Here is a 23,066-nt window from a genome sequence, read left to right as displayed (position 1 = left end):
AACACTGAACAGAGAAATGTCCAGTTTTTGCAGCTGCTTTTAATTAAGCAATGTTGTTATGGCCAGCAGTGACTCGGCATGCATAGGTGTGCAATCTGATGTGTATTTATGTAAAATAAATTTCTTCCTGGAGATGTTGCTAATCACCTCTCCAGGTGGTAGTGGGGAGGAGGGAGGAGAGCAAAGGTCTTTGGATTTTTCTTCGGAATGCTCAGGACTTTTGTTGATCTACCCCCACCCCTGCCCAGCACTCCTAGGAAACACACAAGTAGCACACAGAGCAGTATCCTAGCAGTGTATTTGTGATCTCCCTGTGAACACACCAGTAACTCCGTGCAGGACTGACAAACCTACCCAGTCCCTTGAGTCAACTGCCACCATCCACCACAGGCATTTGAGTCCTGTCCTTGTCACACTAGGGGAGTCCTAGGCTTCCCCTGGTGCTTCTCCAGGGTTTTCACCCCAAATACAGGTACAGATGTGCGCACACAGCCACCACCTTCCACCACCAATCTGATCATGTCATCTCCATCCTGGCTTAGAGCCCTCCAGCTACCCAGAGCTGCCAAAGGCCCTTCCACTGGCCGCCTATTCTCACAAACCACCCCTCTCATTCTCCAGCACACAGTAGGTGTTGAATAAACTGTTGGCCAAACTCTGAGGTCTGTTTGTGTTTAATCAGACAGTATGCAAAGTATTTACAACCAATTCTGGATTCCCTACCCTCCTCCCCCCAAGCCTGGGCCTTGGAATTTGGGATCCCCAGGCCCTGCCCAGAGCCGGGGGTCCCCCAGGCCTCTGCATAGTCATCTGAAATCTACAAAACACTGTTTTTTTGTTTTTTTATAAAAAGGACAGTATTAGGACACCTTATAGAAAGGGCCCTGGGCAGTTGGAGGGGATTTGAGAGCACGCTGGGGTGAGCGAGCCCAGATATGACTGCGATGGACGGGAGACTTGGGTAATCAACACGTATGAAAGAAAAAGTTGAAATTTCATAGGCAGGCACTGCTTGGCCTCCTTCCCCACTGGCAGGGCCTGGCTGGCTCAAGAACCCTTGACAGTGGGAATGTTATTGCTATGACATGGGGTGCCATGGGTGAAATGTACAATGTGTCTGGGGGATGGGGGGGCGTTTTTACATGTTAAATATGGACACACATGAAGACACACACGTGCACACACATACACACATGGAGACCCTTGTCAGGATGCCACAAACTTGTCTGCCCTTTTACAGATGGGCACACTGAGGCCCAGGGAGAAGCCGTCCAGATAAACAGTGGAGCCACACCCAAAACAGTCGCCTGATGTTGCAGGGTTGGGCTCCCCATGGATGTCTTGCCACAGGGTCTGGTCAGGACAGGAGCTTGCAGAGATCATGCCACACATGGGGCAGACACTACAGTCCAGAGATAAAGCAGGGGCTGCCCAAGGTCACACAGCCAATCCTGGTGCATGGCAGTGGGCTCCTCATCCTCTTTCACCCCAGTAAGTACTTCTCTCTCTTCTCATAAGTAAATGGGTGCCAAGAGACCAGAGGCCAGGCATTGAAATGGCACAGGACAAAGTGGGGAAAGGAGGACCTGGGGTTCCCTCCGGAGGTCAGGGCCAGGGTCTCCCAGCCTATTGGGTCTTCTATTTCTGCTTGATCGCCTCCAGAGCCTGGGAGCTCACTCTTTCATGGCTAGCTGGCTCTGAAGGTCAAAAGCCACCCACATCCTGATTGAAGCCTGCCTCTCTACACCTGCACCTCCCCTCTTATTCCCAGCTCAGCCTCACATCTGCCTCCAATCTCTTCCCCCACAACAGCCCAGTCAAGTGGGCAGCAGCTGCAGAACTCACTATCTCTAACCCACCCTTGCCCCCTGGACTGTCCTCGTCTGTCCTTGATGCCTCAGAGGACGATTCTCATTGGTTCCTGAGGAAGACAGTGGAAGCACCAGGTTCCAATCTCACTTCAACCCTGAATTTCTTTGTGGCAAGTCACAATCCCTCTCTGGACTCAGTCTCCCCATGGGTAAAACGGGGGCAAGCAACTGAAGATCCCTAAGGGTTCCTCAGATCTAAGAAGGGCAGGGTCTGAGGGGTGCTCATCACACCCACCAGCATCACGTCGAACTCAGGCCCCCAGCCTGGGAGCGACAGCAGGGGGGTCTGGCCCTGATGGCCTCCGCCTACAGATGTTTCCAAAGTGGATGGCAAGGGGCAGGGTGGCAGGCAGGCTAAGGGCCAGGGGCCCTTCGCTCCTCTTTGGAAAGGCTCTTTGGCCAGCTCTTGAGACAGACCTGGGGGGCATGGCAAGTAGAAAAGGACCTTGATGCACAGAAAGAGGGTGCCCAGCCCTAGTCCAGACACTCTTCCCGGCTCCTTCTCCAAAGACTGGTGAACCTAGGGAGAGAACCCAGAGAGGGGGCATACGTCCCAGGAGCTGCAACAGAGTCACTGTGCTGGCCTTGGCCCTGCCCTCACAGGCTCCAGCATGTCCCAAAGCCCTTCCATGCCACAAAAGAGGGAGGGGTCTGGCCCCGGCAATTCAGCTCCACAGAGGGAGGGCCCACATGGGCAGGCAACAGGAGGCAAGACCCACATAAGGGGTCCCCCAGACCAGGATCCAAGCCAAGAAGTCCATCTGGCCCTTCCTGCTCCTAGAGGTTCTCTCCGGGCTGGTACTGGGGCTCAGTGGACGTGAAGTAGTCCTCCAGAAAGGCCTGCAGGTACTCGAAGGTAGGCCGCTCCTCTGGCTCCTTCCGCCAGCACTGGCACATGAGGTCATGCAGGGACTCAGGACACTCGGGTGGGCAGGGCATCCGGTAGCCTCGCTCAACCTGGTCCAGCACCTCACGATTCACCATCCCTGTGGGCAGAGTAGAACATGGGGTGAGCCCGGCTCCAGTGAGAATGCTGTAGGGGAAGCTAAAGGGACAACAAAAGGGTTTCCTGCCTAGGACAGGCTGGACCTGACGATGGGTAAGTCCTGTCCCCAAAGCTGAGAGCCCTGACCACAGAGAGAGCCTAAGATCAGATGCTCAACCACTTTGTTATTCAAATGGAGAAACTGAGGCATGGGAGGGGGTGTGGCTTGCCCAAGGCCACCAGGACAGAGGCATCCAGGGACTAAAGATAAGCCATGGGGACCTTGCTTACCAGGGTAGGGGACCCGTCCCTTTGTTGTGAGCTCTGTCAGCAGGATCCCAAAGGACCACACATCCGACTTGATGGTGAATCGGCCATAGAGCGCAGCTTCTGGAGCCGTCCACTTGATGGGAAATTTGGCACCTATGGAAGCAAAAATGGTCAGGGAGGCTCATCAGTGTGTCATGACTACTCTGCCAGATAGCCACCATCCTCATCTCCCTGTGGCAGATGAGGAAACTGAGGTTCAGAGCAGGATGTGACTGCCCAAGGCCATGTATCACCCACCCACAGACCACACTCACCTTGCCGGGCTGTGTACTCGTTGTCTTCAATGAGCCGGGCCAGCCCAAAGTCAGCCACCTTGCATACCAGGTTCTCGCCCACCAGGATGTTGGCAGCACGGAGGTCCCGGTGGACATAGTTCATCCGCTCCACATATGCCATCCCTGAAGCGATCTGCAGGCAGCACCACAGGAGCCTGGCTTGAGGGCCACTCCACACCCTTCCCAGGGGTACAGGGCACGTGACCAAGGTTAGGGTCACCCCCAGGGTGCCAACCACACTCCCTGCCCTCTGCACGCTCCTTCAAGCAAATGAAGTCAGTTTATAATAAATGCATTGGCATGAAAAGCAGGAGCAGCACCCAGTGGGAGGAGGGAGCACAGGGCAGGGGGCCAAGGGGAAGTATAAGATAAGATACAGCCAGGAAAATGGGGTAACCATGAAAAGACACCCCCACGGACCCAGAGACACAGATAGGCGCCAGGGCCTGACTGTGGTTCCAAATCCCATCTCTGAACCTCAGTTTTCTCATCTGTCAAATGCTAATAACAGCCATTCCCTATTACTCCTGGTTGTGATAAGGATTAAATAAAAAAATAAATGCTTGTAGAGCACTGCCTACAGTATTTGCTGAGTGACTAAATACCCTTACAGAGAAGAAAACTGAGGCCTGAGGTCCCACTACAAGTCAATGATTCCTGAAGCCCAGGTAAGGGCTTTCCTCTGCCCAGAACCACCACTCACAACAGCAGTGATACACAGGGCAAGGTCGATGAGTGGGGGGCAATCAAGTCAGGCTTCCTGGAGGGGGCACTCAAGAGGCCAGAACTGGCTAAGCCAGATGGGTCTGGGTGCTTGAGGGCCCATAGTGTGGGAGGCAGGGGGGGCTGACTCACCTGAGCAGCCATGTCCACCAGCTGAGGCAGTCGCAGGTACTTGCCTGTCTCCCCCTTGAGAAAGTCCAGCAAACTCCCTGGGCGGAAAGACACCAGCTCTAGCCCCTACCCTGTCCTCCCTGAGCCCTGAAGCCCTGACTCCCAAATCCTGTCCACCCAGGCAGGCTGGCCTTGCTTTAACCAGCACAGCAGTTTATACGGAAACCCAACTTGGATTAAAGTCTTACTCAGCGTGTCATTCAAAAGACAAACAGGAAGGAAAACAACCCAATGTCCCCCTCCAAGTGGACAGATAAACTGTAGTATATGCATACAACAGAATCCTCCTAGTCAGCAGCAAAAAAGGAACAGACTACTGACAGACACAACAAGGGTGAATCTCAGAGGTAAAAGATTCCATAGGTAAAGTTCTAGAACAAACGAAATGCATCTATAATGACAGAAGATAGATCATTGGTGACTAGAGTTGGGGCTAGAGGGTACCATCTGCAAAGGGGTACATGGATCTTTCTGTGATGGAGATGTTGTATATCTTGAGAGTGGCCAGGGATACACAGAGAATCCATTTGTTAAAACGCACTAAACCGACACTCATATCATGGCCTAAGAGTCACCATAGGGAAAATTTAACAATACATATCTTGGACAGTGTTCACCACAAGTGGGAGAGAAGACTTCATGTGTATAAGAAGTAGAGAATATTTTATAAGTATTTTATAAAATTTTATAGTGAATATTTTGTAAATAAAGGTATATTCAGCTATGATTTCCCATTTTCCTTTTGTATGGCAACTTTTAAGACAGCCTGTAGAATGGGGGGTATTCTTACTGTATGTAAATGATACCTCCAAAAAGTGCAATTTTGAAAAATAACTAAGTAATTCAAAAATTAAGGGAAGGTCAACTTAATTGTTGTCAACTTGACCTAGATGCAACTCAGCCCCAATATGGTAAACAGCTTTAGGAAACCAGAAAAGTGGGGGAGACAAGATACACCATAGGAAGTCATTTAAAAGTGAAATGAGGAAGGCAATCTTTGGTTTAACTTTCCACTGACGTGTGAATCTGATTATATTCCGATCCACCTCTGAAGACGTACAACCTAGATTTGGGGGGAGGTGCAGCTCGTACCCCACCTGCCGGCTATTGTGAACAGCCCTATCCGTGGAGGCTGTCCAGCGAGGGGCGGCGCCGTGACCCCATGCAGGCCTTACCCTTGCTCATGTACTCCGTAACAATGTAGATGGGCTCCTCAGACACCACTGCATACAGCTGCACCAGCTTCTCGTGCCTCAGTTTCTTCATGACCTGGGCCTCCTGCAGGAAGGCCTCTGGAGACATCGTGCCCGGCTTTAGGGTTTTGATGGCCACCCTAGTAGTGCCATTCCAGGTCCCTGTCAGGGGAGGGATGCAGACTGCCTCAGCAGAGGATCCTCTGTTCCTATAGCACAAGGACCCAGGACCTCCCTGCCTGGGTGCCAGTTCTGGCTTTGGCCTTCCTTGCCATGTAACAAGGCCAGTCAAGGTACTGACCCTTTCTGTGCCTCAGTATCTCCATCTGTAAAATGGGGACAATTACACAGTGCTCCTCATAAGGCTGTTGCAAGAATTAAATAGGTCTCTGTAACTTGCTCAAAAATACAGTAGCTATTGTCAGGACTGTGATTTTCAGGAATATACCCCAAAGAAGCTCCAACTCAACTGCTCTCACTCCTGGGTGATTATGTTCCTTCTGGACAGGGCATCAAAGGTGCCTCAGGTGTCCACAAATGGAATGGGCACTACCTGGGGCCAGTGGTGAGGAGGCGCTGGTCCGAGGGACAACTGAGGCCACCAGACAAGCGGTTGCTTCTGGAGCCCACACCCCCTAGAAAGTACAGCTCTGCACCAACCACAGAGGCATGGAGGTCAAACTGGCCAAAGTGTGACTCCTGCTCCTGCTCCTGCCTCCTGCCATAGTTTCCTCACCTGGAAATGGAAATCCCATTGGGCCTACCTGTGGGAGCTATTTGAGCTGAAATGCTTTCAGCCATCAGGCCAGGCCCACTATGAGCTCCGTAAATAATGTAATGTAATGCCAATGCATTTTACTATTATGTGGTTTTTACACTGGGAGCCTTGGGGGAAGACATGTCCTAGACCAGTGTGTTTAATCTGGGTACTGGTCCCTGCTAGGCTGGAATGTTCTTTAATGAGTGGCCTTGGGCCCATTCCTCCCCACTGCCACACCTAGATCTAAGGGTTGGGGATCGGGCCCATCCCTGTGGCCCTCCTGGCCTTGGCCATCTGGGGATCTGCATACGCCCTTCAAGAGTCTACTGAGAGCAGCCTGGGAGGAAGAGAGACCCTCTCTCCAGACACCACCACATGCCCAAGCCAAGATGAGTTTTGCAGTCACCACAATGGCCAAAGCTATGCATTCATTCAAGGGGTGCTCAGGTCCTCTCCATGCTCGCCAGCTCAATGCCCACACCTTCCCTTGCCTGACTTGGCCCGTCCCCCAACCTCCAGGCCTCTGGCCCTGCACTGCTTCCCCTAAGGCAGTGGTTCTCAACCTTCCTGATGCCTCAATGTATTTTCATTGTTAAAAAGGGGTCACAACCCACAGGTTAAGAACCACTGCCCTAAGGGAAGCCTCTCCCCTCTCCTCAGTCAGCTCTGAAGAGAGGAGAGAGGAGACGGTGACACATGCTGTGGCTCAGATGAAACCACCTTGGAAAGAGCAGACCATGCTCCCCTGATAAAGCCACAGACTTAGAACTGTCATGGCCACCTCCACCCTGGCTATAACATTCCTATGTCAGCAGAAACCAGCCGGTAGAAGAGGGGCCTGGGTTTTGTCACTGCTAAATGGTGCTCATTTTCAAGGACGGTTTGCTGTTTTTCCAAGGTTAGACAGGAAATCACTAACAGGCACAGAACATGCCAGACCCTAAGTTTCTCAGTGCCCCACCCCCCACCCAGCGAGCCGGGGCTGCCTTTCCCATGGCTAACAGTTAACATGTGGACATACACAGGCCATGTTCTCTCACAGTCCCACGATGGATAGATGCTATTATCACCAGCCCCATTTTACACTTGGGAAGGCTGAGGCTCAGAGAGAGGCTGCCTGGCAGGTCTGTGGGGAGCCAGAGTGCCTGACTCTGAGCAGCTCTTTAACAAACAGATGCGACACTCTGCAGGGGTGCCGCGCATAGCACTTGGGGAGCTACACCCTAACTCAGTGCCAGTTGGCACTGGGGAGCTCTGTATTTACAACAGTGCCTCGCTGTTCAGCACAGGTGACTAAAAGGAAAGGGAACCAAGGGAGCCTTGAGCTTCCACGCAAGACAGACATCTGCCTGGTTCTCAAGTGGACCCCCTACCCTGCCCCGGTCCCCCCCAGCCTCGCCGGGCCACGGTCTCTCCTGAGGGGCAGGGCCAGGCCTTACCCATCCACACCTCTCCAAAGCAGCCCTGGCCCAGCTTGACCTCAAGCCGCAGTGACTCCCGAGGGATCTCCCAGGCATCCTTGGCCAGGCCCTGAGTCTGCGGCTTGGACGTGGGGCACACGGTGGTGAGGCGATGGCACAGGCCGTCGGCGTGTTCTGAGGATGCAGGCAGGAGGGTGCAGGTCAGGCCAGGCGACCGCCCTGGGCCTCCCTGTCCAATGTGCTGCAGCCCCACTCACAGTACATACACAGGTTGCCTCCAGGCCAGGTGTGACGGTCTGTGTACACAGCCCCCGACACACACTGGCCGACAGTGCTATATGCATCACATCTGCTTACTGAGTCATTCATTCATTTATTCATTCATCACACTTTAAGGCAGTGGTTTTCAACCTTCCTATTGCTGTGGCCCTTTAATACAGTTCCTGTGGGTCGTGACTCACAGGTTGAGAACCACTGCTTTAAGGGTAGTCAGAGACCCAGTGAGGAAAAAGTCTACAGGAACCTCGGAGCTCACAGCCAAGGAAGAGCTCAATCACTCCCACCCCCCACCCCCGCCTCCCCGGGGTACCATGCATGTGTCTGACTATGTCCAGGACAGGACAGCTGTGTGTGCAACAGCAGTTGGGCCTGAGTCCTGGGAGGCTTCCCAGGGAAGTGGCAGCTGGGCTGGGATTTGGAGGAGGGTGAGGGGATAAGTTGGGGAGAACACTCCAAGCAGAGGGTAGGGCCTGTGCAGAGGCTCTCATGAAAGAGATTAGACCACACAGGCCTCAGAGCCAGCGAGGGGTCTTTATCTTAAGGTCCCACCCAAGATAGCCCCTGGAAGGTTCTGTAGGAGCAGGACCCCACAGCGGTGGCCAGGGCCAAGAGTGCTGGTGAGCCTAGGGGAAAGTGGGAGGCCCAGCTAAGGGGAAGAGGCTGGGGGTGTTGAGTAGACCACGCCTACACACAGAGGCCACAGACACGCACAGGCCTCTGACATAGCAATCCACAGGGTGACTCGGGATGTCCAGGAGGGTGGGCCACACCACTGCACAAGCCCCCACCTCCCCACCCTACACGGTGAGCCCCTTCAACCACTCTCTCTCCCACACTCTCTCCCTCTTTGCTGCTACAATCTAGCCACCCCCTCCTCCTTCCCCAGGAACCGGTTCAGACCGGTCCTACTGTGGAGACAAATGGAGACAAATGATACCAGCCTCTGTTCCCTCCCTCCCACCAGCTCACTCTGGTGTTCCTCAGGGCAGCCCCCTCCACACCAGCCAGCTACAGAGAAGGAGGAGGAGAGGGAAGGCCAGAGGGGCAGGGGTGGAGGAGGAGGGGGTTAGGGAGAAGGGGAGAAAGGAAGAGGGGGAGGAGGGGGGAGGAGGGAGATAGGAAGAGGGGGAGTGGGGGAGGGAGGGGAAGTAGAGGGAGCAGCAGACCTGGCCTTCCAGGATAACAGAAACCCCCAGCTCCTGTAGGCTCCAAAGCCCCTTCCTCAGGGTCTGTGGCTAAGGTCCCAAGGCCCTTCCCATCCCCCCAGGGCTTAGCCCAACCCCCACTGCCTGGCAGCCCTGGGCACTCACTGGAGTAGTAGGCCACCAGCTGCTGCAGGCTGTTGAACTGGGTGCGGGAGGTGATGTAGAAGCCACCACTGTCCAGCTTGCGGATCTTGTAGTGCTTCACGTTGAGGCCCTTGGCGTTGTCGAAGTCGGACACAGAGAGGCAGTAGGCACCTGCAGGGCAGGCCCAAAGGGAGTGTGACCACCCTGCCAATCACTCCCAAAGGCCATGGCACCAAGCGTTGTTCTGTGCCTGACTGGCCCACCCTGTCTCTCAGCAACCAGCTCTGGGGCAGCAACCCAGGCAGAGCCAAGTAAGCAAAGAACACGTGACCAGATCGTCCTGCCACGAACCCTGGGCCCTGGAAGGACCTCTGATTCTCAGGTGTGCATCCCAACTATGTGACCTTGACAAGTCACTTGCCCTCTATGAGCCTCAGTTTCCTCCTTTGCACAAAGGGGACACTCCCAGGATGGCTGGGAAGATTCAATGAGAATCTTGAATCTCATTGACTAGCCCACATACAGAGAGCCTGGCAGGTGGTAAGAAGTCAATAAGTGTTTGCTGGGAGGCTGGGAAGGGCTCCACATGGCTGTGTTTCCCTGGCCTAACCGCTTTCCCTCTCTGGGTAGGCCCACAGGGGCACTGTCTGTGGCCTGCTCATTCCTGAAGACAGGCCCAGGCTCAGGCAAGAGGGAATGGCTGGCAGAGGTGACAGCAGTCATGGGCAGATCATGTTCTAGGTGATGTCTGAAAGCTGCCAAGGCCAAGTAGGGCCAGCCCTGGTGGCTCCCTCCCTGTTTCCTTCGAGCCTAGATAAGCTTTTGCTGGAAATGTTTCCTCCCACCCAGCAGGCCCAGGTAGGAGCCTCTGTTAACCTGAGCCCAAAAGATACCTAGGTGGCATGAGGAAGGGGGGCTGGCTCCCAGAGGTGGAGCAGAGACACCGGAGGCCAGAAAAGACCCTTCTCAGGAACTTGGCCTGCCATTGTGCAGACATCAGAATGGAAGCACACCTCTTGCAGCCCACAGACCTTCCTCTGGACAGTCCTCAAGCAGAGGTTACAATTTCAGTGTACAGCTGGGGAAAATGAGGCCCAGAAAGGAAAAGTAGCTGGCCTATGGTCACCTAGCAAGCCAGACACAGAGCTGGCACTCAAGCCCATACCCAAGGATCTCAAGCCTGCATTGGACAACCATGATTTTCTGCAGATGGTCCAGGCTGTGTGCAAGTAGAAGACACAGGCCTGAGGCTGAAGCCAACCCCGACCATGTGTGCACACACGCACAGGCATGCCGTGCCCAATGGCCACATGCTTACACAAGCACACGCTCCCCAGATCCCCAGGCACAAGGACAAACTGCAACAATTCACTCCCACACAGCAACACACAATTCCACCCCCACGTGCACACACACACATGCCCAGACCTACACACAGCATGCACATTTGTACACGGCCACACAGCTGCTCATAAACGCACACGCACGACATGGATGCTCTGCTTTCCCATCTCCTGCTGAGCCCCAGGCCCACAGGAAGCGGCCCAGCTTGGTTGCCATGGTGACGAGGCGCCTGCAACCCACTTTGAGAGGGGCTGGAGAGAAAGGGGATGATCTTCATTCTCTGGCTTGGGGGAGGGTCAGGAGGGGAGCAGGGGCCAAGACGGTAGGACATGGGGGATGCAAAGCCAGGCCCGGCACCCAGTGCAGCCCCAGAACCCCTGGGAAGGAGAAGAAGAGGGGCCAATTGCACCAGCACCCACCCTGGGAATAAGCCTTTTGCTATGTGACACTCAGACCTCCTGATAACCTGTGCCCACTCCTCATCTGAGGCCAGAGAGGCTAAGCCTCATCTTTCACTGCACCTCTGGCCAACCCAGATTACTGTGGTCCCTAGATGTATCTCCCTATCTTCGATCCTGCCATTTCCACCACCTGGATAGCTCTTTTCTTCCCACTCCATATACCAAACTCCTATTCACTCTGCAACACCCAGTTCAAACCACCCATAAAAGACTCAGTTTCCATTGGTCAACAGAAATACCCATACCTTTTGTGGTCTCACTTTCTCGTACTAAGAAGGTCCCTCTCGGGTTCTCGGTGTTGAGCAGTAACCTCTCGGACTCTCGTCTGGTGATCTTGCCAAAGTACCACCTGGGGTGGGAGGGAGGTGGGTGGTGTTGGCCATCCAGGCTTCTGTTCACTCATAGTGCCTCTCCCTGGATGTGGCTGGGGCCCTGGGCAGCCAGACCTCCCACCCTAGTCCAGGAAAGACTTTGCACTGGCAGAAACAGGGAGTAAATATACTCACTCCTCGGCCTGGATGGAGTCAGAGGGCGCCACATAGTTGCTGGGGATGTAGCCTGTCTGTCCGGTGCTGAGCGAGTGGGCCAGCCACCAGTCTCCCTCTCTGAGCAGGGCAGAAGGAGGAGCAAAGGAGAAGGAAGCCATCAGCGGTGAGCCGGTGCCCGTGATCTTCCTAGGTGCTGTGCTAGGGCCCCTTGATGTCGAATGAGGCCCAGGGGGGGCCAGCTTGAGTTCCCACAGCGTGCCAGGGCAAGTTGGCCTTGAACTCTGCCCCTCCCTGGCCCAGATGCCTCTTCACCAAAGCTGGCTCAGAGGGCCTTTGTCTAGGACCGTGGCAGGACTGACTTTGAGCAGCCTGAAGGGAAAGTCCTGGGACAGGAAGTAATCTGCTACCTTTCAGATGTATTGAGACATCTCAAGATGCCTAAAGCTGCCTTGGAGTGAGGGAGTAACCTCCCTGTCCCTAAAGGCAAGTAAAGTTATAACAAGAGAGAAGGTTCCTGCTCAAAATAGAGTCAAATTAGACCTCACAAAGTCTCCCAAGCCCTGAGATTCAGAAGCCCAATCCTGGGAGTTGGTGAGACATGGATGGGGCCCAGTGACAATTGAGACCCCACCCTGAAAACTAGAGCAAATGCTTGTCTCTGTCACAAATCATGGGTCACATCTAAAGGGCTTCCTGGCTAAAGACTTCAGGCCTCCTCCTGCAGCCTACCAGCTTCAGGGGGAAACTGAGGCCACAGGGGGTTGGGGCTTGCCCAGAGTCACACAGCAAGCCATGTCAGAGGGGGCTAAGGTGGCAGAGCCCCAATGCCCAGGGCACATCTATGCTAACTGCCCAGTGGAAAGGAAGGGGTGGAGAGGGTGTGGAGGAAGGGCAGGAGGGGTTGGGGTCAGGTCCCCTGGGCCTGGGTGGGGGCAGGGTGGGGTGGAAGTACCTCTGCAGCCATCTGAACGTGAACCAGGTCTGGCTGGATCGGGGGTCCCGAGACAGAGGAGGGAGGAGAAAGCGAGAGCCCGACAGGAGAGAAGAGGCAGAGATGGGGGTGGTGAGAGGCAAAGAATGACAGGAAGAGCAAGGGAGAGAGCGGGAGAGCCAGGCGGTGCTGAAGACAGGGACAGTGGGGGCGGGGGGGAGGGCAGCCACAGAGGCCTCACATCCACAGCAACCAACAGGGACAGGGAAGGTCCATGGGGATTGGTGGGGGGAGTCACTGGGCAGGCAACCTGAGAACTAGGGCCCCTCTCAATCCCACTGTACAGATGGCAAAACTGTGGACAGAGAAGCAAAAGCCTTTGCTCAAGGTCACACAGCTGGACCCAGGCTTCCAGCTGAGAAGGAACCCTCACCTACAGAGAGGGGTGGGGCTGACAGCTTGCTGAGCTCTTCTCAATCCTGTGTGGCCTTTGGACCTTACCATGACCCTGAGATCATCTGTACAAATAGTGAGGCAAGAAAGTAAATGCAGAGCTAAAAGAATCTGTCCTAGCCGCCCTGTGTAGGCCTTAGGATGCCCCCCAATCCCTTCCAGAAAGAACCTTGTCTACAGTGACACAATCTGAACCCTGGCTCCCTATTCCTCTGAGCTGCCCCTGGCCAGATTCTTCAGTCCATTTTAAAGATGAAGAAGTTGAGGCCAGAAGAAGCAGGACTAGGGGAGCTCTCTGAGGACCTGTCAGAGGACAGGTAAGCACTACAGACCCCAGGGATCAGCTGAGTGGGTGGGCCAAGGTGAACCAGAGGGTGTGGGTCCCTTCAGATGGAGTGAGCCAAAGGGTTCGGCTGGGGCTGTGTGGAGCTGACTCAGTTGTGTGATGGCAACACATGAGCCCATGTTCAGTTTGGGGGACAGCTCATGTGCAGAGGAGCAAGAGGGGGGTCCCTAGAGGGAAGGGGTGAGTCCCTTCCCATGGAAAGAAGCCCATGGATGCCCAAAATCTCCATCCACTTCCCTACTGTGAACCACCCAAGGTATACACACTTGTCTGTCTCATTTGACCCTCATGACCACCCTGCAAGGAAGGCAGGCAAGGTTCTAGCCCCCAGACTAGGGAACTGTGGCTCAGAGATGTTGAGGGATCACCCAAGGTCACACAGCACCCAGCACTTTCTTTAGAGAGTTGGAGAAACTGAGTCACAGACAGGGACGGTCAGGGAAAGCAGGGACTCAAGCCACAGGGAACAGTTCTCTCAGATCTTTCAGTCCAAAGCCTCCATTTTACTCCTGGGGAAACTGAACACAAAAGAGCAGTGATTGCCCCAAAGTCACACAGCGAATCAATGACAAAGCAAGGGTGAGAACCGGAGCCCTTGGGTGCCCACAGGCAAACACAGCAGGCCTTCCAGGACCTCACAGAGGCTGAGGCCCTCAGGAAAGCCAGCAGAAGATGACAGGACCCAAAGCACCAAAACTGGGCCAAAAGGTCAGAGGCTGCTCGGCCAGGTGCAGTGGCTCACACCGATAAGCCCAGAACTTTGTGAGGCCAAAGGAGGCAGCTTAACAAAGCCAAAGTCTGGAGGCTGCCCTCTGAGGAGTCCCTGCCCCCCATATAGAGTGGACGACTGGCAGGAAGCACAGGTCCAGTGGCCAGCCACGCAGGGCCCCAGAAGCGAGAGGAGTTTGGCTGACATTACCCAGACTTCAGCAATCAGAGCTCCTAGCTTTCCAACATCAGCCCACATGTGAGTTTGGGGTTTCACAGACTACTTTGGGAGTTTTATTTCACAAGGGCAGGGAAAGAAATGCACTGTAATTTTGCTAAAGGATACACAAGGTCCAACTTCATTCTAGCCTTTGACTTTGGAGGTGTCTGAGACCTTGAGCTCCAGAATTGGACTGCCTTGGGTGGCATCGCAGCTCATACCTTGCTGGCTTTGACCCCTCCACATCACACCTTCAGTCTCAGTTTCCTCATCTGTCAGATAGGAAATAGTCATGCCTCCCTTGGAGGATGGAAAATGCCAGAACAGGGCTGCTGAACATGCATGAACTGTAGTATCCCAATTTGGCTAAACAAATAAATAAAAACAACCAAATCTGTGTCTCTGTGGTGCCGCTCCCTACTCTCCAAAATGTCTCTAAACCCAGAGCAGCACAGTCCTAGTCTCCAATAAGGATTTGCTGTGTGACCCTGGGTGAGTACTATACCCTCTCTGGGTTTAGGGTTTTGTTTTTTTTTTTGAAACAGAGTCTTACTATGTCATTCTCAGTAGAGTGCCATGGTGTCACAGATCACAGCAACCTCCAACTCTTGGGCTTAAGCAATTCTCTTGCCTCAACCTCCCAACTAGCTGGGACTACAGGTGCCTGCCACAATGCCCGGCTATTTTTTTGTTGTAGTTGTCATGGCCCAGGCCAGATTCAAACCCACCAGCCCCAGTGTATGTGGCCAGTGCCCTAACCACTGAGCTACGGGCGCTGAGCCCCTCTCTGGGTCTTAGTTTCCTCATCTATAAAAAGGAAATAATACTCAGGGACTCTCCCACTCAGGCAAAGTGTGTAAATAGTCAACATTGAGCTGGGGGTCAGAGGAAGCTGAGATAATTACTGTGATTATCACCAGAGCCTCAGTTTGCCAAACTGTGAAATGGGGACACCAAGCCCTATCTTCTCATGTCAAGGGTTTGGAAGCACAAACCTCCCTCAGGTGGCTGTGATGGGATGTAACAACAAAATCAATCTGTCAGGTTGAGGAGTTTTACTGCATCCAGTGCCTTCCCTGGAACCTGATCCTCATGAGATGGGCAGGAAGAAGGAAAGGAAGGAATCACACACCCCCTGCTCAACCTCTCACCTTCCCACGTGTGGCCAGAGGAGAAAGCACGGAGCGTGGAAGCCCTGATTTGAGACTTTACATCTCAACTGCTGATCACTAGCCATGTGACCTCAGGCAACTAACCTCATCTCTCTGAACCTCAGGATCCTCCTTATAGACTTAATCCTGTGGCCAGCCAGGCTGGCATGTGGATCAGGGCTATGGCAGCTTTGGAACCTGGGACATGATGCCAGTTTGCATCTTGATATTAACTCACTTGAACTATTAGGAGGGTCGGGGGAGCTCTTTGGGGACTGCAGACAAGCTGGGACAGCTGGGTGTGGCCAGCCAGAGCTTGACAGTCCCAGGCCTGAGGCTGCCAGGCCCCAAGTAATGCCAGGCAATCAAGTTTCCAAGCCCCAAGGCCTGGGAGAGAGTGAGGGAAGGGTGAGGCCAGGGCAGGCTGTGGAGGAGGACATGAAGTGCTTGGAGGCTCCAGTCCTGAGGTGCCCTCTGCCCTAGAATGCTCAGGGCAAGGAGGCAGAGGTTGGTGGGTGTGCTGTTGCCGGGCAGTGCCTGCTGGAGAGCTCCCCCAAAGAAGATGCTGGAATTTGGGTGGTAGGAAGGAGCAGTTCATGGAGCAACTCAAAGGGGTCCTGAGCCCTAGAAACTCAGACACCAGGTCTGGCAGACTTCAGACCCCACTGGGCTTCTTCTGACCCGGGGCTACACAGTACCAAGGCCATTTGGCAACAAGGCCAATGGACTGTGGTCATCATCTTAGAAATCTGACTGCCTGGCACTTCCTGGGCCCAAGCCACCCTCAGGCCTGGGGCTGTCAGGCTCTGGCTGGCTACACCCAGCTGCCCCAGCTTAACTGCAAATCCCAATAGATGGGCTCATCGTCAAGCTCTCCACCTCCGTTGACAGCAAGCCCAGCCCCCACACATGGGGTGGGGGCCCATGCTGGATTCCCTCATGCATACAGATTAGGGCAGCCACTAAACAATAATGGATCCTAAATAACCATGGTGGTCCCTGAGTGAGGTATGAGACCCAATCACCTCAAATTTGGGTGTCCCATCTTCCACTAAGCACCACCTCCCCGGTCCCCTTCTCTCTCTTTTCCCTCTAGTGCCAGTGCCAGCTCTACTCTAATTCCCACCTTCTAGCTGGGATTCTACTTCAGCTGAGCTGAGTGTAGGAATAGGAGGAAGGGCGAGAAAGGGCTCCTTCATCCACCCACCCGCATCAGGGCCCCTCACTGCTACCCAGGGGTTTCTCATGGGTAATGCTCCATCTCTTCCATCCCCCTAGCCTGGTCAAACGTCCCCAACCCATCCTAGAAGGCAGGAAGAGGGGAGGAGAGGGGCTAGACAAAGGAGTCAGGCCAGCCTGCCCTCTCACTCTGGTCAGGAGAGGCAGAATCAAAATTCCTTGAGTCTTTGCTGACCCCACATAGTTACTAAAGCTGTCACCTACAGTGAGATGCCCCTAGCACTTCCAAACCACGGTCCTGATAGGTCCTCCCCCTGAACAGGCCTTTCCCTCCACATGCCCCTCCTCTGAGCCTTCCTGCAAGGGGCATGGCTCCAAGGGCTGGCCTACCCCTCCCAGCTCTGCCCCTTCTAGCTGTGTGACCTTGGGCAAGTCACTTCACCTTTCTAGGCCTCAGTTTCCTCTTCTGTAAAATGGATCAAATGAGAGTTCCCACTTCTCAGGGCTGCAGTGACACAGAGATAAAATAATGCAACTTAAAACACTCAGCACAGGACCTGGCTCACACACAGAGCACAAAAGTTGCTCAGAGCACTGTTATTTCTGTTCACTCATCCTGTTCACCAGCAGCGGCTGGCCACCCCCAATGTACTGAACAACAGGTGACATGGGGACTTGAAGAGAGGAAGACCAGAGAGCAACTCTTGAGGGGCTTCCAGGTTGGGGGAAGCAGATGCAAAGAGCTGGTGACAATAGAGGGACTGGAGTCAGGACTCTGACATGTGGGAACTGGGGGTGGGGGGTTGCTGGGAAAGTCCCTCGCCTCCCTCAGAGAGCAGCTTGAGGAGGGGAGAGAGCCACAGCCCAAGTTCTAATCTTGGCTTTGCTACTTGTCCATATGATCTTGGACAAGGGCCTTCAATACCTCTGAGCCTCAGTTTCATGGAGACAGTCCCTTTCCCCATTGCTAGAGCCCACTGGACTGCAGAGAGGAGAAGATATAAGGAGGACATGGGCAAAGATGACTGGCACAGCACCTGGCACCTGTGTTCCCTTCTGCCTCACACAGAAGGCAGGTCTGCACTGGATCTTGAGGGATGAATAGGAGTTCACTAGGCAGAGGCTGGAGAAAGGGCATTTCAGGCAGAGAGAATAGCATGCACAAGGAAAGGGTGGCATGGACAAGCAAGACACACGGGCAGATGTGGACATGTCCCACTTCCTGAGCCAAGCCTTTGAGGACACTCAGAGATGGATCAATTCTCCTCTACCCTCTAGAACCCCCTTCCCTGCACAGCCCCAAAGGCATCAGTCTCCTCCAGTCCCCACCCTCCCTCAAGCTGCCCTCCTCAAGGGGTGGCTGTCCACCACCTCCACCTGCCACACAACTTCCCTGTCCTTCCTACAAGGCCCTTGACCCTCCCAGACCCTGTGGCCACCACCAGAGGGAGGCACACTGCAGGGGTTCCAGGAGTTGACCCCAGTTTCTGCCTGACACTTAGCCTAGACTGGGCAAAGGTCTGGCTCCCCAGCTGCAATCTGGCTCTAGGAGGGTATGGACAAGGCCTTTTCCACCCCGGCCTCACTGGGCTCAGCACTGGACCCTGCATGCAGCTGCGCTCAAGGTGGGCTGAAGGGTCTGAGTGGGCAGGGGAGAGCTAGAGGGGAGGGGCACAGAGAAGAAGTGTGAGGAAGGTCCGCTGTGTGGCCTCCATCTCAGCCTGGCCCAGGACCAGGACCAGGGCAAACTGGTGGGGGGTGGAGAAGCTGGGGATGCTGGGATGGAGAGCAGCCAAGGGAGCCAGAGAGCACAGTGAGGGATACTGGCGGTGTAAGCACATGCATGCAGAAGGCACCCTGCCCCAAGCAAAGCACCCCCGCCCAGTCCGCCGCCCACACAGTGTGTACACACCTGACATCCACCTTCCTCCTAAGGGCCAGCGAGAGAAAAGCAGAGAGAGGGAGAAGCTGAGAGAGGGCTGGAGGGAGCAAGCAGAGGCAAGGATAGGGAGGGGTTCCCCGCGGCCAGGGAGGGGTGCCCTGCCGGCGGGGCAGCCAGGGAGGACAGCAGATGCTGCCAAGGGCGAGAGTGCAGCAGGCGCCTGGCTCCACACTGCCCTCTGTCGACGGCTCCTGTACAGCAGGAACCCTCTACTGTGAAGCCCCCTCCCCGCACACACACACCGCGTCCAGAGGGGCTATGGGAAAGGGGTACACTCACGTGTTGTTGACAATCTGGAGCCGTTCCCCTTTCTTGAAGGACAGGTCAGTCTCCGTCCGTGACTCATAATCATAGAGAGCCACAAAGGTGGTCACTCCGCCTGCAGAGAAGGGTGGGTGTGTCAGAAAAGCAGGGTGGGGTCCTTTGGGGGACTGGGGTGGGGGGGAAAGCAATGTCTCCTATACGCCATTGTGTCCTGCCCAGAGACATGGTCACACTCAGTGGGGGTCCACACTGTCTTCGTGTCTGTGCATCCCTGCAAGGGTGTGTGCCTTCATGCTTCAGTGTGCCCCTGCTCTTTAGGAGAGGGTTGGCGTATCTGTTTAACATCTGTCTGGCTCGTGGAACCAGAAGTCCCCAATAATAGGCATCTTTGTTTTGTTCCCAAGAGCCTGGCACACAGTATTTAAGAAGGAACTGCAGGCTGAATGAGCTGGTGGCTGGAGAAGCTCTATTTCTCTGTAAGTGACCCCGGGTGCTTCTAAGTGTCTGGGAAGACTTAGCTCCAGGTAACTGTCCCTTCAAAGAGGTCCCTTTACAGCCTCCACCTCCACACATTCCCCAGGCCCCCCCTTCCCACCGTTTGGTTTTGTTCCTCCACAGAGTTGCCACCTTCCAACACCCTGCACAATTTACATACCTGTTCTTTACTTCTCTCCCCCAGAGGGGGTTGTAAGAACAGACCTGGCACATAGTAGGAACTCCATGAATATTTCTTGAACAAATGCATGAGTGTGTTTGAGTCCATTTGTCTCATCTGGGCGTGTGTCTGTGTCTGAGGGGTCCACGCCCATCCGTGTGTCTCTGTGTGTATGTTCTAACTGCGCATGTGTGCATGTGTGCTCCTGTGACTCTGAGTCTTCACAACGGTATTTCTAGCTGAGCATGTGCCTGTATGTCTCCTGCACGTGTCTCTGCACAGGCTTCTGACTGCACTGCCTGTGTCTTTATCTGAGATACATTATCTATGTGTGTGTATCAGTGTGCATCTATCTCGGGGTGTGTCTGTGCATCCACGTGTCCCTGAGTGTGTTCCTATGTGTGTTGTGTGCCTGTGTCTCTGGCTCCGCTCAGCCTGTGTGAGTGTGCTAGGTGGGTGTGTGCCAGCAGAGCGCACATGTTTGTGTGAACATGTGTGTCTGAGTCTCTCCACCCCATCTGCATCTCTCTAAGCGTCGCTGGCCCGGGGCTGCGGTGCCCCCAAAGCGCCAGCAGAGGGCGCAGGGGCGCATCTGGGCGCTGTCCCAGCCTCAAACGTCCCCGCGCACTGGGGCAGCCTTCTGCCCGGGTGCCACGCGCTGGTCGCCCGTCCTGCCCCATCTGCAGCCCCGCCCGGGCAGAGAACAATGCTAGGCCATAAAACAGTAGCCTGAGGCCTGGTCCCCGTTGTGCCCTTCTCTCTGGCAGCGTCCCCCTGCGTGCTCATCTTTAGGCCTCGTTACAGTCCGTGTCTGATTCACCCTCAAAGGCAACGCAGGGCACTTGACGCTCTACAGTTTGTAAAGCCCTTCCATGCCCAAGGCCTCCAGGCCAAGCAAGCCACAGACTCTTCCTCTTCCTGAGAGGGAGAAGCAGGCCTGGCAAGGAGGGACGAGGACGTCCCCGCACCGCCACCCCCGGCCCACTGACCAGCCAGTGGCCCCGCCCTCTGCGGGGAGGTGACCGTGTCCGAGGAGTTGAAACCTCCGAACAGCTTGGGCTCTGCGGCGGCGGAGGCGAAGGCTGCGCTGGGTCCGCGGTGGCCGTCGGCCGAAGCTGGCTTGCTGGGGGTCTGGGAGGTGGGGAAGGCGCCCCCTCCTACAGCATGGGCGTTCTCGGAGGGCTCCAGGCTGCGGCGCCGCTGGCTGGCATCCTTGGGCTTGCTCTTGTTGCTGCCCATGATCCTGGCTGGAGAGGAGAGAGGATCCTGGGTGGAGGAGAAACTCTGCGAGCAGGAAAGGCTACCTGGGAAAACTGAGGCCCAGTGAGGGCTCAGTTAGCCTCCCAGAGCCTCAGTGTCTTCATCTGTAAAACAGGCATAATGATGGCATCCATAAAACCGGCTTCCTTGGCATAGGGCCAGGCAAGAAGCTTCATGATCAGAAGCCCTGACCTCCCTCACCTCTCCTTTAAGTCGCTGTTTCTCTCCTTCTTGGGCAGGGACAGTTATCTGAGTCATGCCTATGTACTTAAAGGAGGGGATTCACTGAGGGTTTGTTGAATGAATATATGATTGACTGGAATTGTCTAACACTGGGAGACAACTGGCAACCAAGGCAACCATACAAAGTGGGAGGTTAAAAGGAGAGATTGCTGTGAGCTCACTCTAGCCACAGGGCCTTTGCACATGTTGTTCCCAGTGTCCTAACTACTTTACCAGGGTAACCTGGGCCTCCTTCCATTCTCTGTTCAAAAGTCACTGCCTCAGCAAGTGTTTCCCAAATTCTTTCACTGGATTAAGTTCTGGTGATTTTTGTGCTTCTCCTTGATATTGATAATCAGTGGCCCTGTTTTTAATTATTTTTAAATTCAAGTGATTATATAATTATTGTCATGGCCTTTGGTCTGTCTTAGTCACTGCTGGGCTGCTGGTGCCTAGTACAGGGGTGGTATACAGTAGGTGCTCAATAAGGAGTTGAGTTGAATGAATGTCTATTCAAGAATTAAGAGATTTCTGAGCCAGGAAGCTAGGAGGTCGAGAGCTTAGGAAACACGGAACCAAAGTGAAAATTCCCAGTGCCCACAGCCTTGCCACCACCACCCTGCCTCTCACTTCCCCATTCACAGGCTCTCGGTGGTCAGAGATCCCATCAAGCCTGACTGGGGTTTCCCACGCATCTTAGCCCTGACATGGCCATTGTTTTACCTGGTGGAAAGCAGGGGCTGTCCCAGAGGATCTGGGAAGCAGCCTGGGGTCTTGGCACCAACACCAGGTGTGGAGTCAGGATTTTCAAACTAGAGGCCCAGCTCCACCTCTCCTTGCTGTGTGTCCCTGTCCAAGTCACTTCTTCTCTCTGGGCCTCAGCATCCTCGTCTGTAAAACAGGAATAAAGCAGACCTCTCAGGGCTGCTGTGAAGATATGATTAGAAAGAGAAATTGTAATGGTGCTCATTCTTGGCTCACTGTTCATCAGGGTCTGACTCTTGTAGATCCAATGCTAAGAACCTCCCAGACCTGAAACATCCTTCAACCCTCCCAAAGCATTTTAACAGCAAGAGTGAGGCAGGGTATGGTGGTGAAGGTGGGCTCTGGAGCGAGGCTCTCCAGACCCAGATCCTGGCTTTGGCCCTAATCAGCTATGTGACCTCATGACTTAACTTCTCCCCATGCCTCATTTCTTCATCTGTAAAGGATAGGGTCATTGTGATACAGAGTGCAATACAGAGTGCCAGGAACACCTCAGGTCTCCCTGCCATACCAGCTGTTATTGATATTGTGTGATTCTGGACACACCAGCAATGCAGGTTCCAATTATTCTCCAGGGGATGCTGAAGACCCCAGAATCAATCCTCTGAGAACCCAGTGACAAAAAGTCCCCTTGACTAGTTGGGGCCTTTGGCAAGGCTGTTTGTCCTGAATGCCAAGCCCATCTCTGCCACCCTCCTCCCCATGTGAACTTTAGGCACCCTGCACTCTCTAGGTGTTAGGCTGTCAGGCTACACAATGGGGAAGTGGCCTGCATGCTCCCCAGGGACCATCTAGCTCAGACACTGTGGGGCTGGGAAGGCCCTGGGGAGACCTGCTCAATAGCCCAAGGGATCACCAGGGCCTCTTGGTCAGTGGGTTGAGGACAAGGAAGGCCAGTCTCTATAGCAATCCATTCCACTGTGGTCACACAGCCCATCAGCACTCATACAGTTGGTGTCCCATAGGACCTGCTGAGCTGGCTACCTGCAGCCCCAAACCTGATGGAGGCTGAGGCCTGGACAGCCACCCCACACTTGCTCCCTGGTGCATCATTCATAGCACCTACTAACAGGCCCTCTGCTAGTCACTACAGGAGGATACAGAGATGAGGGGAACACAGGTCCTACCTCAGAAGATGCCGTAGTTGGGGACTTGATTGTGGGCTTTGAGAGGAAATAAAAATTATAAAAATATATTTTAAACTAAAAACAAAATTTAATACATGCATATATAAAGAACTATCCAAGAGCCCTCACTTTCTTTAGAACAAACTAAATGATAAGAGTGAGCTTCCTGGGTGGCACCTGTGGCTCAAAGGAGTAGGGCACTGGCCCCGTTTTGGCCTGGCCAAAAATTGCAAAAAAAGAGTGAGCTTCCTGT

General features: G+C 54.3%; 1 protein-coding gene across 1 annotated transcript in view; it reads right to left on the bottom strand.

Moving 5' to 3' along the window:
• Positions 1–651: 651 nt before the first annotated feature.
• The window catches only part of SRC (SRC proto-oncogene, non-receptor tyrosine kinase), a 34,528-nt gene continuing 12,113 nt past the window's right edge, over positions 652–23,066 (bottom strand). Inside the window, exons 2-13 of the mRNA XM_012803976.2 lie at positions 21,645–21,812; positions 20,429–20,686; positions 18,800–18,899; positions 11,609–11,707; positions 11,348–11,451; positions 9,319–9,468; positions 7,748–7,903; positions 5,531–5,710; positions 4,317–4,393; positions 3,441–3,594; positions 3,148–3,279; positions 652–2,857 (exon numbers count right to left, since the gene is read on the bottom strand). Coding sequence (XP_012659430.1) covers positions 2,649–2,857; positions 3,148–3,279; positions 3,441–3,594; positions 4,317–4,393; positions 5,531–5,710; positions 7,748–7,903; positions 9,319–9,468; positions 11,348–11,451; positions 11,609–11,707; positions 18,800–18,899; positions 20,429–20,678 — 1,611 coding nt within the window. The 5' untranslated portion in view covers positions 20,679–20,686; positions 21,645–21,812 and the 3' untranslated portion in view covers positions 652–2,648. The remainder of the gene's footprint in view (positions 2,858–3,147; positions 3,280–3,440; positions 3,595–4,316; positions 4,394–5,530; positions 5,711–7,747; positions 7,904–9,318; positions 9,469–11,347; positions 11,452–11,608; positions 11,708–18,799; positions 18,900–20,428; positions 20,687–21,644; positions 21,813–23,066) is intronic.

Source organism: Otolemur garnettii, unplaced genomic scaffold (genome assembly GCF_000181295.1).
Source record: "Otolemur garnettii isolate 467f Iridium unplaced genomic scaffold, OtoGar3 scaffold00023, whole genome shotgun sequence".
NCBI classification, from domain to species: domain Eukaryota; kingdom Metazoa; phylum Chordata; class Mammalia; order Primates; family Galagidae; genus Otolemur; species Otolemur garnettii.
The sequence above is the reverse complement of the archived record's forward strand: the minus strand, read 5'-3'. Positions and strand labels throughout refer to the sequence as shown.